The sequence below is a fragment of the Scatophagus argus genome, chromosome 13 (genome assembly GCF_020382885.2).
Source record: "Scatophagus argus isolate fScaArg1 chromosome 13, fScaArg1.pri, whole genome shotgun sequence".
In the NCBI taxonomy this organism is placed as follows: Eukaryota; Metazoa; Chordata; class Actinopteri; family Scatophagidae; genus Scatophagus; species Scatophagus argus.
The window spans coordinates 22,554,556-22,572,363 of record NC_058505.1 but is presented as its reverse complement, the minus strand read 5'-3'; the positions used below and the strand labels follow the sequence as shown (position 1 = coordinate 22,572,363).

General features: G+C 41.4%; 1 protein-coding gene across 1 annotated transcript; it reads right to left on the bottom strand.

Moving 5' to 3' along the window:
• Positions 1 to 760: 760 nt before the first annotated feature.
• On the bottom strand, positions 761 to 15,888 carry LOC124069857 (tissue factor-like). Its single transcript, XM_046409346.1, has 7 exons — positions 15,398 to 15,888; positions 13,856 to 13,970; positions 12,660 to 12,749; positions 3,636 to 3,748; positions 2,388 to 2,566; positions 2,043 to 2,211; positions 761 to 1,383 (listed from the first exon to the last, which is right to left on the bottom strand). The coding sequence occupies exons 1-7, from the start codon at positions 15,462 to 15,464 to the stop codon at positions 1,238 to 1,240; spliced, it is 879 nt and encodes a 292-aa protein (XP_046265302.1). The 5' UTR covers positions 15,465 to 15,888; the 3' UTR covers positions 761 to 1,237.
• Positions 15,889 to 17,808: the final 1,920 nt, after the last annotated feature.

Here is a 17,808-nt window from a genome sequence, read left to right as displayed (position 1 = left end):
CTCAAGGTTCCAACTGAACTAGTCATTGAATTAAAATCATATGGTGAACTCTCAAAACTTCCAAACTCCAGAACATTGTTAATATCTGTAAAAATAGTATATGTTAAATAAATAATGATTCAGCAATTAACATTATGAGAAATAACAATATGTGGAAAACATTTTTACATTTAATGTTTTATTGATTTCCCCAACTTTTGATCAACAAAGGCAAAGCTTGTAAACCCAAAAATAATAAAACAATGAATATGAATGAGTTAGATAAGAATACAAGTATTTGAACATTGTTGTGTATAAGAGAAGTTTACTGAAGAAATTGTAGTTTCATCAAGCAGCCACTTGATGCCACTGAAGAGCTTCATTTACTGTACTTGTAGTGGTTATTTACACTCGGTCAAGACAGAACACTGAGTTGAACGAACAACGGATAATTAAACGTATGTGGAGAATGATCAACAGAAAGCCTGGACTGACGTGCTGTCTGAAAAGAAGAAGACAATGTAAGGTTTAGGAACTGATCTTTGACAGAATGGAATACGTTTAGTCTACACATCAGGAGTACAAATCACATTTGTGGCCTAGAGGTTGGAGAAGCGGCTTGTGATCGGAAGGTCGCCGGTTCGATTCCCCCACTGGATGGGCAGGAAAAATTTGAGTGTGGTGGAGTGATAATGTCCCCACCCCCCATTAGCTGGCTGATGTGCCCTTGAGCAAGACACTTAACCCCCAATTTGCTCCCTGGGCGTTTGATGCAGTCCACTGCTCCTGTGTGTTTCACTGCATGTTGCATGTGTGTGTGTTTCAATCAGTGATGGGTTAAATGCAGAGAAGTAATTTCCCAGCTTGGGATCAATAAAGTAACTTAAATTAAAAATTACATTTCAAATCTTCCTGATTAGCTTTTGAAAGTATTCTTTTCACTTGACAACTGCTCATTTGATCATCACTGAACACCCTTAACTGAAGCTGTGCACAATCCTTGATATACTGATGAGCAACAGGTCATTAGGTCCATCAGTATTGAGATGTCAGAAGCTGCACGTGTTTACTGTTAATGGAAATTAAGATATGAAATAAAAAATAATAATAATGACTCTAACTGGAAACACAGAGCTTAGTAAGGTAATGTTATCCTAGAAACAGAGAAGAGATAAAGAACTGAGGGGAGGCCAGCTCCCTGTGTTTGACTCCTACACACACACACACGAACGCACCCACACACACACACACACACACACTAAATAGGTACTGATGACTGAGATGCGTGGAGGTTTTTGTTTCTTTGTCGGCAGCATCTGCAGCAGAGGACCGTCACCGTGATGATGGCGATGAGGACTGTTAGCAAGATGAAGACTACACCAACCCACGCTCCAAGACTCAGCTCTGAAAGCACAGCGAGACTCGCAGTCAGACTAACCAATCAGGTTCATGGCTTCTCACCTTAAAGGTACGGAGTGTAGTTTTTGACCACTTGTAGCTCTGTTCTGATGTGCTGTGTGTAGCACTGTCCGTCTGTCCGTCCCTTCCGACTCCTTCCACTCACTCTACATGTAGCTGCAGTCCGCTGTCCCTCGCTTTGTTTCCTGGGTTACATTTTGATTTTAATGATGCCGTGAATTCATGTCACGGTGAAAAATAATTCACTGGTTCAGTAAGACAAAAAGCTAAATGCATGCCATGACTTTGTTAATCTTGTCAGTGTCTTTAAATAGCAAGACTATCCAGCTCCTAAAATGTAGAAAAGCAAATGTCAGATTTCACATTAGGGCAACATCTTAACCCGTAAAAGCGACAAATAAGATCTCATTGTTTCTAAATGTCTAATCATGCCCCAGAATATGCATCTTTACATTGCAGAACAAATGCTGGTGTCCCTGCAGAAACACTATGGATGACAGTATAAACCCAACACAGATTTAAGTCTTTGCAGTCTTAGCTTAGCTTTTATCATCAGTGTAGGATGTAACTGGCACCAATGTAGTGCTGTTGTTTCCAAATCATTTTATGCCATACACTGTGCAGCGTATAAAGCGTGTGAGCACCTTGCAGGATGTTTTGCTCTTCGCCCTCTGTACACAACTGTGCACTCCAGGCTCCCTGCTGGCTGGTTTTTGGCCTGGCGGGGATGAAAGCTGCCACCATGAAGCAATAACTCTGCCCTGCATCCAGCTTGGATACCTCCGCCACACTGGAGTCAGATATGACGTCTCTCTGTCAGGTAAGTGGAGGACGATTTGCGGTTAACATTTTGACATTCAGTTGAAATTCTTCATTTCACTGCCACAATATCAAATCTAAAATTAAAATCGAAATGTCTCTGCAGTCAAGCATAATATTTTTTTCAAAAGTCAAAACACAGTATGTTATAATATCAAAGAATACTGTACCTTGCCTGTACTTTCGGATTTGTAATAGCTGATCTTATACTTGAGGTCATTTTTGAGAACGTCCCTGATGCTGAGCTGCTTCCCTCGCTGATGGATACTGGTCAGGGGATCCGTGATATTTACAGTTACTCTGCCCTCACCTGCAGCCGTCACAGTGAATTTCACAGCACTGATGTTGCCTGAGGAGAGGACAAATGATCTGATGATGACCTGTCAGCCTTATTCATTTAGATTCATCCATCCGTTTTCTATACCGCTTATCCGTCAGGGTCGCGGGGGAGCTGGAGCCTATCCCAGCTGACTACGGGCGAGAGGCGGGGTTCACCCTGGACTGGTCGCCAGTCAATCGCAGGGCCAACACACAAAGACAAACAACCACACACTCTCACACTCACACCTAGGGCCAATTTAGAGTAGCCAATTAACCTAATGTGCATGTTTTTGGTATTGTGGGAGGAAGCCGGAGTACCCGGAGAAAACCCACGCAGGCACAGGGAGAACATGCAAACTCCACATAGAAGGGCCCAGACCGGGATTCGAACCTGGAACCCTCTTGCTATGAGACTGAAGGACGTGAGTCACCTTTTTTAAATCATCAGTGTCTTCACAATTGGTCACAGCGTTAGCTTTAAATGAACACAAAACAGCAAAGATTATAAAAGTAGCGTGTGAACACCTCATTGGTGGATTCTGACCGTCCTCTCTCGGCACAGAATGGGCTTAGATGTCGAGGAATGATGATACATCAGCACACACATGGTCAGAATCATTGGTTACTCTTAAAATCGTGAAATTAAGGAAATGAGTAACCAAAATTGCATACCAAGATAGCATACCTAGCGAAAAACTAAATTCAGTCATTTAATAAGCAACATCACCACCGCCACCAGAGGGCGCCAGAGGCCTCACCACACCCATTGTTTTTAGATTTTGAGCTTGAAGTCTTCAAATCCAACTGACACTAAATAGAGTGACATCTGAGTGACGTCTGAGATCATTTATCAGACTTAACACAGCTTCTTTTGGAGACACTTTTAGGTTTTATACAAATATACGTTCTCCCCCTAAGTGTTCTAAAAACAAAGCTTTTTAATATCTAAAAAATTACCAAAAGAATGAAATAATGTTATAATGCTCAACAGTGTAGGTTCCTCTATTACAAGTGAAGGTCCTGCATTCCAAAACATAATCAAGTTTAATTATGTAATCCTTGTTTTTTATATATGTGATATGTATATATGTACCCACTCTCTCTATAGGGATTGAAGGGTGGAGAATAGGTATGAGGGAGTTCTTCCATGAGGTATTCATTTTCATAGTCCATTGCCGAAGGCTCAGTCTGGATATCAGCAACGTAGGTCCTGTCAAACAGAAATGCATACAGAGGAGTTAGACTGGATGCCATAAAAAGAGGACAAGGGATTTCTAAAGTTGTGAGAAGGGCAAGAATATGATTAGAAGAACATGAAAGGTCAAATTAAATGAACGGCTAAGAAAACTGAGAATATTAGTAGGAACACAACACAGTGAAACCTGTGAGACATTTTACATGTATTTATCTAGTTATTTTTCACATTTTAAAAACTTGCAAGCAACATTTTGATGAGAGATGCACTTTCTTTTTTTAATTAATTGATTAAATTAATTTCAACAAATTTTTCACTGACCATCATTCAATGTATTTACATTCTCTTACCAATTACCTGTCTATAGTAGCGCTCTTTTATACTGAGTCCCTTATTTCTGTACCAGATTTAATTTGCCCCCAAGAGGGGTTTAGCAGAAACAATAAAGCATGGAATCCTTAAAGCCTGAATATGTTATTGTCAAAGGTAACACAACATTTCACATTACTGCAGCTTCACATTAAAACATGTCAGCTGGCTTTTAATGTGAAGCAGTCACAGGAAACATTATTATGTATTTTTTAATGCAGAGTTTAATGCAGACAGCTATATCATAAATGCATAACTTTAGTTAATGTTTCAGTAAAGGAGGACTAAGGAGCTGCCACAGTGAGCTGCAGGGGAGTGGCTGTGCACTGGGAAAGTAATAATAATATTAATAATAATAATGCATTTCATTTATAAGTGCCTTTCTAGACACTCAAGGTCACCTTACATCATCAATCATAAAAACAGACACAACATTAACAACTATAAGAGACAATAACATACAATTTAAAATAGACAATGCAGTGGTCAGAGGGAATAGACTAGTCTAAGTACTTGAGTTTATAATTATTATTGACTGACTTCTATTTATGTGTTGTATTTCTGATAAAGTAGCTCCTGTTAACCAGTACTGAAACCTTAACTTTTAAGGAAACATCCCAAATGTATACTGAACAAAATGCAATAATACTTTGTTTGACCAAACACTAAGTTCAAGATTGGTTAAGCAAAAAAGCAACAAGTACAAAGAGGTACAAATAAGTTTATGGGTGAATTCATTTCTTCAGTCACACTAGAATTATATGTACTAATAGCACATAAACAAGGACACGTTATTGTTGGAAAAATAAGGAGATGCGAGACCTGGTTAAGTTGTTGGCTGCATTTTGTTTTTTGTTTTTTTGTACAAGGTTAATAGGTTTAGATTATGCCCTAGTTGTATGCCAGTTTGGCTTTATGAGTTCGGTTGTTTCAGACAGTGCCCCAAAACCATATCTATCTATCTTTATTTGGTTTGTGTTTTTTATGTTGTTTTGTTTTTAATGCATGAATACATTAAGGCGTTCTGTTTTCTGATAAGTTTGGTTTTAATGAGTTTAGCTTAATTATTTAATGCTATAAGAACAGGGTGAAACATCGTGATTAACAGCTGAATGCTGCTTGTGTTTGGGTTAGGCAGGTGTATGGACAGGAACTTAATCCCGCAGTTCCACAACCTGATCACTACATCAGACTCTGGCTCCAACTGACACCACCACTCAGAATGGCTGCACTCATTTACTTGCTGTCTATAGTGTCTTTATATTACTTGTTGTATTGTGTTAGGGTTTTCATATGTACAGAACATTTCTCTCAGTTGAATTAATCTGAATTGAACTGAACTGAATTGAATTGAACTGAAATTAAATTAATCTTTATACAATAATTTACACAGTATGTCAGTGGTCCACAGCCGAACTAGATGTGATGATGCTGCTATATGTTTGTCCTATATATCATATTTTAAAAAGTCTTAAACTTGCAGTTGAGTAGCCTCATCAAGATTTCTATTATTGTATGATGTGATAAGTCAAAACCAAAGATAAGTAAGGTAAGAAATGCACCTATCAGCCATAACATTGTTACCATGACAGGTGAAGAGAGTAGCATTGATTATAATGACATCCAGCCGTAGGTGGGATATATTAGGCAGCAAGTGAACATTTTGTGCTTGAAGTTGATGTATCGGAAGCAGAAAAAATGGGCAAGCATAAGGCTTCGAGCGACAACACGTCTGACACGGGTCAATTCAGAATCAGAATCAGAATTCCTTTATTTATTTTTATTTGATTACATCAACCTTGACCTTAAGTGTCTAGAAAGGCGCCTACAAATGCACAGCCACTCCCCTGCAGCTCACTGTGGCAGCTCCTTAGTCCTCCTTTACTGAAACATTAACTAAAGTTATGCATTTATGATATAGCTATCTGCATTATTCTTTCTTACAGACATTGCAATTTTTCCTGACCGAGAAAATGAAGAGATTGCAGCAAATAAAACTGCTAATAAAAATGTTAAATGACTGCAGCTCTTGTGAGATGTTCCTGTTCTGCAGTGGTCAGGACCTACCAAAAGTGGAAGGTAAACTGGTGAACCTTGACAGGGTCATGGGCGGCCAAGATTGACTGATGCAGGAGGGGAGTGAAGGCTGGCCCATGTTGTCCGATGCAACAGAGCTTCTGCAGCTCTAATTGTTGAAAAAGTTAATGCTTGTTTTGACAGAAAGTTGTCAGAATTTACAGTGCAGTTTGTTGCAGAGCTATGGAGCTGTGTAGCCACAGACTGGTCAGGGTGCCCATGCTGACCTGTGTCCAGAAGTGCCTACAATGGGCGCATGAGCATCAGAACTGGACCACAGACCAATGGAAGAAGGTGGCCTGGTCTGATGAATCACATGTTCTTTTCCATCGTATGGGTGGCTGGGTGTGTGTCCATTGTCTACCTTGGGAGGACATGGCATGCACCATGAGATCAAGGCAACCCAGCAGAGTTACTGTGATGTTCTGGCCAATGTTCTGCTGGGAAACCTTGGGTCCTGCCATTCATGTGGATGTTACTTTGACACATACCTTCTACCTTAACATTGCTGCTGAACAAGGACACCCCTTCATGGAAATGACATTCCCTGTGACGTCTTGGTGGTTCAAGGTGTTGACTTGGCCTCCAAATTCTCCAGGTCTCAATCCAATCAAGCATCTTTGGGGTGTGACTTAAATAATGTGTGACTTAAAGAATCTGTTACTGATGGCTTGGTGTCAGATACCACAGCATTCAGCAGTCTAATGGAGTCCATGCCTTAATGAAACGGAAAAAGGGGGACCTATTTAGTGTTCGGCAGGTGGTGGTGTATAATGCTGATACAAGACAGGTTGATGTAGGAAAATCTTTTATTATGATTTCTGTTGCAAATGAATGTGATGTACAAGTTAATCACAAGTCTGTTCCCACCTGCCTCATCACTGCGTCAGTCTTGACTAGCCTGCTGAAATTACACAGCATTGCCCTTCCGGCCAACACCCTCACTGCATTGCCTTTCAGAGAGGACAAACAAAGAGGACTGAGGACAGTTTTATCATTTTTTCCCTTTATTTTATTTTTGAAATAATTTGTTTGGTTGATATAGCATGTATTGAAGTTTAACCATGAGAAGGCTCCTGCGTTGGGTAACGTATTGCGTATTGCGTCACTTCCTGTTCTCGCACTACTCATTCACTTGCTAGCGTTTGGTGTTCGGTGGTATTGGTGTACTTGAGTCGACATATTTTGTGTTAGCTTTTAGTGTGGTTGGTTCTTACATATAAGTACACAAGCACTTTAGGAAAAGTTTATTAACCGCACGATCATCTAGATTCTTTCCTTTTCCGATCCCCGTCCTGTTTGTCGTTGAGCTTAGCTTAGTGCTAACATGGCTTCTTCCACTCACTCTCCCTCTGCCTCTCCCTCTCCCGTCTTCTGTAAGGTGTGTGAAATGTTTAGCTATTCCTCTGCCTCCTTTAGTGAGAGTGAGATGTGTAGAAAGTGTAGTTTATTCACAGCTTTGGAGGCGAGGCTAAGTGAGTTAGAGGCCCGGCTTCGTACTGTAGATCACAGTCCATTAGTCCCGACAGCTAGCCAGCAGCAGTTAGCCTGTGCGGACCGGCCTATTTTAGCTACTTTAGCTGATGTCAGCCGCCCCCCGGCAGCCCCCGAGCAGCCGGGAAGTCAGGGAGGTTGGGTGGCGGTTCGAAAGAAGCGTAGTCCAAAACAAAGGCCCGTGGTTCACCACCAACCGCTTCATGTATCTAACCGCTTTTCCCCACTCAGCGACACACCCGCTGAGAAACCGACCCTGGTTATTGGCGATTCTGTTTTGCGATATGTGAAGCCGACACCAGCGACCATAGTCAAATGCATCCCGGGGGCCAGAGCGGGCGACATAGAGGGCAATTTAAAGCTGCTGGCGAGAGATAAGAGTAAATATGGTAAGATTATAATTCACGTCGGCGCTAATGACACTCGACTACGCCAGTCGGAGGTCACCAAAGTCAATATTGAGTCGGTGTGTAATTTGGCAAAAACCATGTCGGACTCCGTAGCATTCTCTGGTCCCCTCCCGAATCTGACCAGTGATGATATGTTTAGCCGCATGTCATCGCTCCGTCGCTGGCTGTCACGGTGGTGTCCAGAAAACAACGTGGCCTTTATAGATAACTGGGAGACTTTCTGGGGAAAACCTGGCCTCATTAGCAGAGACGGCGTTCATCCCACTTGGGGTGGTGCGGCTCTTATTTCTACCAATATGGCCAAGTTTATTAGACAACCAACACCCTGACAACCCAGGGTCGAGGCCAGGAAGCAGAGTCGCTGTCTTACACACTTCTCTGCTGCTTCTGTAGGACTGCCGCCCTCCGTTAAAATTAGAATAAATAAAAATATAAATTCACACAGTAATACTAAGATTAATAATCCCATAGAAATAGTGTCAGTGCCTCGTCCTCCCATAGTCCAACCAGCACAAAATTTAAGAAGTGTTAATCATAATAACCTCATAAAAATACAAACTAGCAAATATTTAGAGCCAAAAAATAGGACAGTCAGATGTGGATTATTAAATATACGATCCCTCCACTCTAAATCCCTCCTAGTCAGTGATCTAATTATTGATCATCAGTCTGATATATTCTGCCTCACTGAGACTTGGTTACGGGATGAAGAATATGTTAGTTTAAATGAATCAACTCCATCCGGTTATATTAACTATCATGTTCCTCGAGGCACAGGCCGAGGAGGAGGAGTGGCAGCAATCTACCACTCCAGTCTTCAGATTAATCCCAAACCTAAATCCATCTATAGCTCATTTGAGAGTCTCACTCTCAGTCTGTCTCACCAAAACTGGAAGTCAGAAAAGCCAGTTTTATTAGTTGTTGTGTATCGCCCACCTGCTGCTGCTTACTCAGAGTTCCTGTCTGAGTTTTCTGACTTCTTATCTAGTTTAGTGCTCAGCACAGATAAAGTCATTATAGTAGGTGACTTCAACATTCATATGGATGTTGACTCTGACAGTCTTAAAACAGCCTTTAGTTCACTCTTAGACTCAATAGGTTTCCTTCAGATAGTGAATGAACCAACACACTGTCACAATCACACACTCGATCTGGTTCTCACCTATGGCCTAGAAACTAAGAACCTGTCAGTTGCCCCTCAAAACCCCCTCCTTTCAGACCATTCGCTTGTAGTTTTTGAACTAACTTTAGAAGACTTTACAGCACACAACAAAAAGGTCTATTACAGCAGATGCCTCTCTGAAGATAGTGTAGACAGATTTAGGGATGAAATCCCATCACAGCTCCCCTCAGCTCCATGTACCAGTACAACAGACCGTACTGATTTAAACCTTACTCCTGCAGTAATTGATTCCTTTGTCAACAACACTGCAGCCACGTTGCACACAGTTTTAGATATGGTTGCCCCACTGAGAAAGAAGGTTAGAAATCATAGGAGGCTAGCTCCTTGGTATAATTCAAATTTAAGAACACTTAAACAAACATCAAGACGGATGGAGAGGAAGTGGTACTCCTCCAAATCAGCTGAATCCCAGAGGGCCTGGAAAGACAGTCTATTGACATACAAAAAGGCCCTTCGTGAAGCCAGAACTGCCTATTATTCAACATTAATAGAGAAAAACAAGAACAACCCACGTTTTCTCTTTAACACTGTAGCCAGGCTGACCAAGAGTCACAGCTCTGTTGAACCTTGTATTCCTGCAGCTCTTAGCAGTGAAGACTTCATGAGTTTCTTCACCAATAAAATCAATAACATTAGAGAAATAATCAATAAAGATCTTCCCAGAATAGCCAATATAGTGCCATCTCTAGTAATCTCTTTTAATCCTACTCCATCTCTGGACAGGTTCCTGCCCATAGACCTCCCCGAGCTGACCTCCAGCATTAACAAATCTAACCCAACTACATGTCTCTTAGACCCCATCCCAACTAAGCTCCTCAAGGACGTCTTTCCCTTGATTAGCGTTTCCCTCTTAGATCAGATAAACTTATCCTTAACAACAGGTTATGTACCACAGGCGTTTAAAACCGCTGTTATTAGACCCTTACTTAAAAAACCTTCACTTGACCCAGACATCTTAGCAAACTATAGGCCGATATCCAACCTCCCGTTCTTATCTAAAATACTCGAAAGAGTGGTTGCAAATCAGTTGATTGATCACCTACACAGGTACAGTCTCTTTGAGATGTTTCAGTCCGGTTTTAGAGCCCATCACAGCACAGAAACAGCACTGGTTAAAGTCACAAATGACCTCCTCATGGCATCAGACCGGGGGCTTGTCTCCATACTTGTTTTGCTAGATCTCAGTGCTGCTTTCGACACTGTAGATCACAGCATTTTATTACACAGATTAGAACATGAGACTAGGATCACAGGGACTGCGCTATGCTGGTTCAAATCATATTTAACAGATAGATTTCACTTTGCTCAAGTTAATAATGCTTCCTCTTCATATGTAAGGGTTAGCCTCGGTGTTCCACAAGGTTCAGTGCTTGGGCCGATCCTGTTCACCTTATACATGCTCCCTCTAGGAAATATTATTCAGAAACATGGCATAAACTTTCATTGTTATGCTGATGACACTCAGCTGTACTTATCCTTAAAGCCTGAAGAAACAGAGCCGTTAGCCAGACTCCAGGCATGTCTTAAGGACATAAAGGACTGGATGACCTCCAATTTTTTATTATTAAACTCAGACAAAACTGAGATCATTGTTCTAGGCCCCAAACACCTTAGAAATAGAATAGCTGATAATATTCTCTCTCTGGATGGCATTACTTTGGCCTCCAGTACGACTGCAAGGAACCTCGGCGTTATCTTTGATCAAGACGTGTCATTTATTCATCACATTAAACAGACCTCTAAGACCGCCTTCTTTCACCTCCGTAATATCGCTAAGATTAGGAGCGTCCTCTCTCAGAGTGATGCTGAAAAACTTGTTCATGCTTTTGTTACTTCTAGGCTGGACTACTGCAACTCACTATTGTCAGGATGTCCAAATTATTCTATTAATAACCTGCAGCTGATCCAAAATGCAGCAGCTAGAGTTTTAACAGGAATCAGTAAAAGGGATCATATCTCCCCCATCTTAGCTTCTCTTCACTGGCTTCCGGTAAAATTCAGAATAGACTTTAAAATTCTCCTACTTACATATAAGGCCCTAAATGGACTCGCCCCATCATACCTGCAGGATCTAATAGTCCCATATATTCCCAATAGAACACTCAGATCACAGAGTGCAGGTTTACTTACAGTTCCCAGAATTTATAAAAGTAGAACGGGAGGACGAGCCTTTAGCTATCAGGCACCCCTGCTGTGGAACCAGTTGCCAATCTGGGTTCGACAGGCAGACACCACCTCCACTTTTAAGACTAAACTTAAAACCTTTCTGTTTAGTAAAGCATATAGTTAGCACCAAATAAAGTGTGTAGGGCTGGTAGGCATAGTTTCACCCACCTCATGATAAATAGCCACAGGTAGAATAGGTCTGACTAACTGTTAATCTTTAAATCTCTATCATAGCTAAGCTGCTATAGGCCTATGCTGCCGGTGGACACAAACATGATCCACCAAGCAGTTTCCCCTCCTCCTTCTCCTCTTCTATCCTCTCCCCTCGTCAGATTAACATGCAGTTCATTATTTTATGTCACTAACTGTGTGTCCAGTTCTCCTCGTAGTCGTGTGTCTCTCCCTCCCTTTCTCTCTCTCTCTCTCTGTATCTTTCTGCAGGTATCTCTCCATCCAGATCTTCAAGTTGAACTGTAGCCGGCTCTATGACCAACCCAATGTGTATTGTTGACATCTGCCTGTCATTCCTCTATGTACCGACTATGGGCGGGGTGGTTCTCCCTACGGGCCGAAATCGAACTGATAGGATAGTGATTCTCAACATCACATAAAAAAAGAATACATGAATGTTACAGCAGTTCATTATAATTTTCAATACTATAAATTTCCTATAACTTGTGAAATGTTAAAATCATATTGAGGTGGTAGCAAAAAGTGAAACTAAACAGCTGAGATTTTGTTTTGCTTATCTTTTTAGTAATATCATTTCTCATGTTGCAAATTGCTTTCCTGCCTGTACAACATCCATTGCACGTCTGCCCGTCCTGGGTGAGGGATCCCTCCTCTGTTGCTCACCCTGAGGTTTCTTCCATTTTTTCCTGTTAAAGGTTTTTCTGGGAGTTTTTCCTTAGTCGATGTGAGGGTCAAAGGGCAGAGGATGTTGCTGATGTTATGTTAAGCCCTTTGAGACAAACTGCTTGTAAAAATGGGCTATACAAATAAAGTTGACTTGACTTGACTTGACTTTAACTGTTTTGCATTTTATTATACTAGATTCCTGAATTTAATCTTATTTAGCAAGAGGTTGTAATGCTAAATTGTAGATCTATGAATGATGTAAGTTAAAATGATAACCCAATTTATTATTATTTGCTTGATACTATTATTTCCTTTGATACTCCTATGTATAGAAAAAAAATCACCCACCAACCATCGGCTGTTAACATACCTGTCGAGGGGCTCGAGGTGGTTGGTCAGATCACATTCTGACTCTGACACTCTGATGCAGTCCGGAGTCTCATTCCAGTCTCTATCATCCCTGATAGTCCCATGACCAAACAAACAAACGAGCACAGATTACATGACCATTTACCACTTATTTAGATTTCTCATGCTTCCCTACTGTGCCTGTGGCAGCACACAAAAATAAATTAAATATTAGGGTGAGGTTAAGGTAAGGCTTAGGATTAGGCAAGTAATGTTTATTGTTATGGTTGGTTGGTGGTTAAGCCTCCAGGAAATGAATGTAAGTCTATGTAATGTCCCCAAAAGTGATAGCAACAAGACTGTGTGTGTGTGTGTGTGTGTGTACATGTTTTTATGATCTCATGGGGACCAAAACCTGTTTGCACAGCTACATGTGGGAACTCACCTACCTTATGGGGACAAAATGCAAGTCTCCATGGGGAAATGATTAACTTTTACTGTGAAGACTTGGTTTAAGGCAGTGCTTCTCAAATAGCCCCCCCCAGGGGGGCGCAGTGCGATGCCAGGGGGGGCGCGTGTGACCCTGGGGAACATGCTTTTTTTGCTGTACTAGAATAAAGTGTAATTGCACATCCACTACAGTAGTTGGCAGTGGCGCTCTCATTGTCAGAGTGTGCGCAGGGAGTATTAGCTCTATGGTGTAGCGGCTTTTTTGCACCGAGCAGGCGATATGAAGTGCAGTAAACGAACCCTTAAGAGACAACATGAAGAAATTTTTAACAGGGATGAAAAGAAAGGCAGAGAGAGACGAAGATAATGAGACAAAAGTAACTCACTCGAAAGCTAAGACGAGGAAATATGATGAAGCATATGTAGCGCTTGGCTTCACTGTGACTACAGTGGGAGACGACAGACCGGTGTGTTTACTGTGTCTAAAAATGCTGGCAGCGGACAGCATGAAGCCAAATAAATACAGGCGCGAATTGTTTTCTTCTTGCTGGGGTGGGGGGGGCGCCACAGAAAATAATTGAGAAGCACTGGTTTTAGGTGAGGTTGGGTTTGAGGTTTAGGTTAGGGTAAAGGTTAGGGTTAGGAAAGTTATGGTTTTGGTTTGAGTAAGTCTGTAGGAAATGAATGTAAGTCTATGTAATATCCCCACTGGGCATGAAAACGTAAATGTGTGTGTGTGTGTGTGTGTGTGTGTGTGCGTGAACTCACTCAGAGTACTGGACAGTGTATGTGTGGTTGGATGGTTTGGTAGTCCAGATAAGGATGGTTTTAAAATCCAGAGACACCCAGTGTACATTCTCTGCTTTGGGCGCAATGATGTTATCTGTAATAAAACACAGCATTTCACTGATTTGACTTTGACAGACACCTCCCCATCCTTTTCTTTCTCATAAACTGACCATAATTAAAGTCAGACTTTGCCAGTGAGCTGAATGTGAGCCAAAAGTGAGAATGTAACTTAATAGAAACAATCTTACATAGTTTATACAGTTTGCTGTACTTTATGTTCAGCAAACACAACATTCTTGGTCATTAGTTTCTAATTGAGGTAATGACACCTACAGAATATCGTGGAACATTTTGTTTGGTACATTAGTAGCACCCTTCCCACGCATCTGAAAAAATGCTGTGTCATGATTGTGTAAATACTTACATGGAATGCTCACAGATGACTCCTGCATTTTTTAAAAAACAGAGTTTTGTATCTGTGCAAGGTTCTTGATGAGTAAACCTCTTGAAGGTCCTTGCTTGATAAACCCTTTTTTCCACTATGTAGTACTCATGTCTGTCCATTCTCTGTCTGACACAACGGAGATCAGCTGCATCATATTAGAACTCAATCTTCCTTACAGATTACAATCAGACACGATGACCCAACCTACTTATATGTAAGGCGGGGCCAAGAGGTGGCTAGTGTTAGCCATAGCACCGGAGACTAAAGTCTGACCTCCACACAATGCCCAACACCACAGACAGAACACAGTATCTACATTTTGCAGGGGGTTGTTTTCTGAGGAAGAATCAGTTTCTCTTAAAACTCTCCACAGTGCAGTGTGTGTAGTTTGATTCACTTCCATTGTATTGGTGCGGGGAAAACTCACCGGCGAGTATTTCAAAACCTGGACAAATTAAAGCAAACCTTTCTGCATAGAATAATAGTAGAGGTGACTGCCTCATCTGGCCCAGGTCTACCACTCCTTGAAATGCTGTGGCATCATACATTGTGATGTCCACATTAAGTTAGGCAAGGTTGGAACCAAACTCTAAACTGCAGAGGTCCACATACAAACTGTAAAACAAATGAGAGCTAAACAATTGGCCAAAAGCCAAAACTTTTCCTCTAACCTCTGTAAGGCACCAGAAACAGGAACAAAATATGAACTTCTGTGACAAAAGTGAGTTGAGATCTCGAGCAGACCATCCCAGAAACTGTATGGTTCTGCCACTTCTTGAATGTTGTAGTGCATTTGTGTGCCATGACCGTTTTCCGATTCATGTGTTGCGTTTTATTGTTCTGTTTCTTGTGCAAAAACTGTAAGTAAAGCTCAAGTAATGTTAAAAGAATGTAATAGAAACAACATAGGAATGCTGTAGACACATCACACAATACTCACATTATCACACCTCGCATAATACTAATCCAAACATCTGTCTATCTATCTATCTATCTATCTATCTATCTATCTATCTATCTATCTATGTATCTATCTATCTATCTATGTATCTATCTGTTTAGTCATATTGTCTTACCTGCAGTAGTGATAATCCATGCAGATAGACAGACTCCCAAATAAAGCACAGTCTTCAAAAATGCCATGTTAACAAACCCAAATTCCTTTCTCCTTAAATCCTGTGAGACTGTTCAGAAGGTTGATTCTGGTCAACAAGGCAGAGAGTGTGGGAGCTGCAGATGGGGAAACTGGGGCACTGTTCAGGGTTCCGCCTCATTCCGCCTGCTGATCCCTCCCACATGCCTGCCTGCTGATGGAGGATTCTACAACAATGTGCTCAGTTTGAACTCCTCCTTTTCCCAAAATACAGATTATATGAATGTCCCTGAACTGAGGCATGAGACCCCTTTAAAGCTCTGAGACTGTCCCTCTGTGACTGTCCAATGTGTATCCCAGGATCAGTGACTGTGGTTTTGTGTGGTCCAACTCACAGAGTCAGATGGTTTCTAACTGCAACCAGAAGGTTTTCCCTAAGTGACACAGACTGTTCCCACACAGTTGCTCAATGCCTGTTAAAAGTTACAAAATGGAGGACCCAGTACGCACACGCAGACATGAGGATTAGGTGAACAAAAGGCTTTCATGAATAAATTTACTCAAAAAGGAATAGAAGCAAACTAAAGGCGGCTGGCACTCCATGTAACAATAGTCCAAACAAAGAAAATAATCCAGAAAGGTAAACAAGGCAGCTGGGAGTCCAGGGGCCCATTTCAGAAAGCAGACTGAGTGAAAACCTTGCTTAAGGTAAGCCTGAAATGAAGAAAACTCTGGGTTAACCATTTCAGTAAGGAAGGTAACTCAAACTCAAAGCAGAGGGGTAGCTCCAGCCCATTTCAGAAAGAGAGGTAACTTACACTTGGAATAAGGTACCATGGTAACTTAGTTTTCTTCAGTAGACCCTGAGTTTTTGTGTGTCTCCTCCCCTTTACATTCATTTACTCATTCAGTCACACACATTTTAGTAGAGACTGACTGAGAAATTACTATTACAATCGCATGATCCTATAAATGAGGAGGCTGCTTTAGTTTGCATTGAGTTGCGTTCATATCGAGGGAGGATTTTGAGGCCCAGACTGGGTTGTTTGTCTGCTGATGACTTCTCAGTTGAGTGGTGCCATTTTTCTTTTTGTCTTGGCTCAGGGCCATCTCCTGTGCATCTGTCACAGATGGTGGTGCCGGTCCTCCACCCTTTTTCTGTTGGCTAGAAGTCAAATATTACTTTCCTCATCCCCAATTAATTAATGACACAGGATAGATATGGACGTTTACAAACCCTAAACTACATTATATATATAGGGATAAAGAATGATGTACATTAAAATAACCACTGAACGATATTTACTTTGTAGGTCAGATGTTATTCCAGTAAGGCAAAGCTATAAGCTGTTACACTTAAGCCTCACAAGATGGAATTATATTTTTATATTTCACTTTTAGCTGCTTCCACATTCCTTTTCTCCCCACGGGACTGCACCTATACGAAGAGCGAGAGTGAGTTAAGAGTGATTAAATACTAAACTTACACATTGACTCAAGCAGCAATTTTTTCCCACGCCCACTCTCTGTCCGTCACTGCTGCCGCCCTGTGTCTTTTTCTGTTAAAAAATAGGGGGCCCTCTTTTTCTCACTGGCCATTACCATGGTGAATCATAGTATTGGGGTTCCTGATTGAACTCAGATCAGCTGTTAGCATTTCCATCTCAGAGTTCATGGTTTAACTCAAAGTTGAACTTCCCCCTTGAAACAGGCCCCCAGGTAGTAATAGAGCCTTGTATTTTTTCCTCTTTCCTTACATCTGCACAGATGTTAATCCTCTAACCCCACTTATCTGTTTGACAGTCTTTCAACATTAAACCAGTCCAGAGTCAGTACAGGCCTGAGTGATTTATTTTATGTAGGTTATAGTATGAATGTGTTTATTCTCTCTACTACTACTGACTACTAAATGTCACCATGAGCCACCCAACATGTATTCTCTGAACAGAATAATCATTCAAATAAAACTGAAATCTCTCCAATTCAACAAAAGCAAAAGTATGTATAGAACATCATATTGATGCACTGACTTCTAAACCAATCCGCTCTTGGATCAGGGGCTATGCAGGGGTCTCCGATCTTGCTTTGCGTCTTGTAGTCTGTGGAGAGCTACTGCAGCCACCTGGCTCAAAACCTGCAGCTGCCTCGATCTCGCGAGTCATCGCCGCCTGCAGCATGGATGACATCAGAGGAAGTTGAAATCAAAACAGAATTCTAACCGGTATGCATTCTGTGGCGATCGCTGGTGAAGATAAGCACAGATCTGGCTTACCTTGAACGAGCCCAGTGTTGAACATGTGGCCTATTTGACTGCGTCAACAAATTCAGTTTACTTGTAGCCCAGGACGTTTGCAAGCAACATTAAGCATCACAATCAAAATACAGGGTAAATAA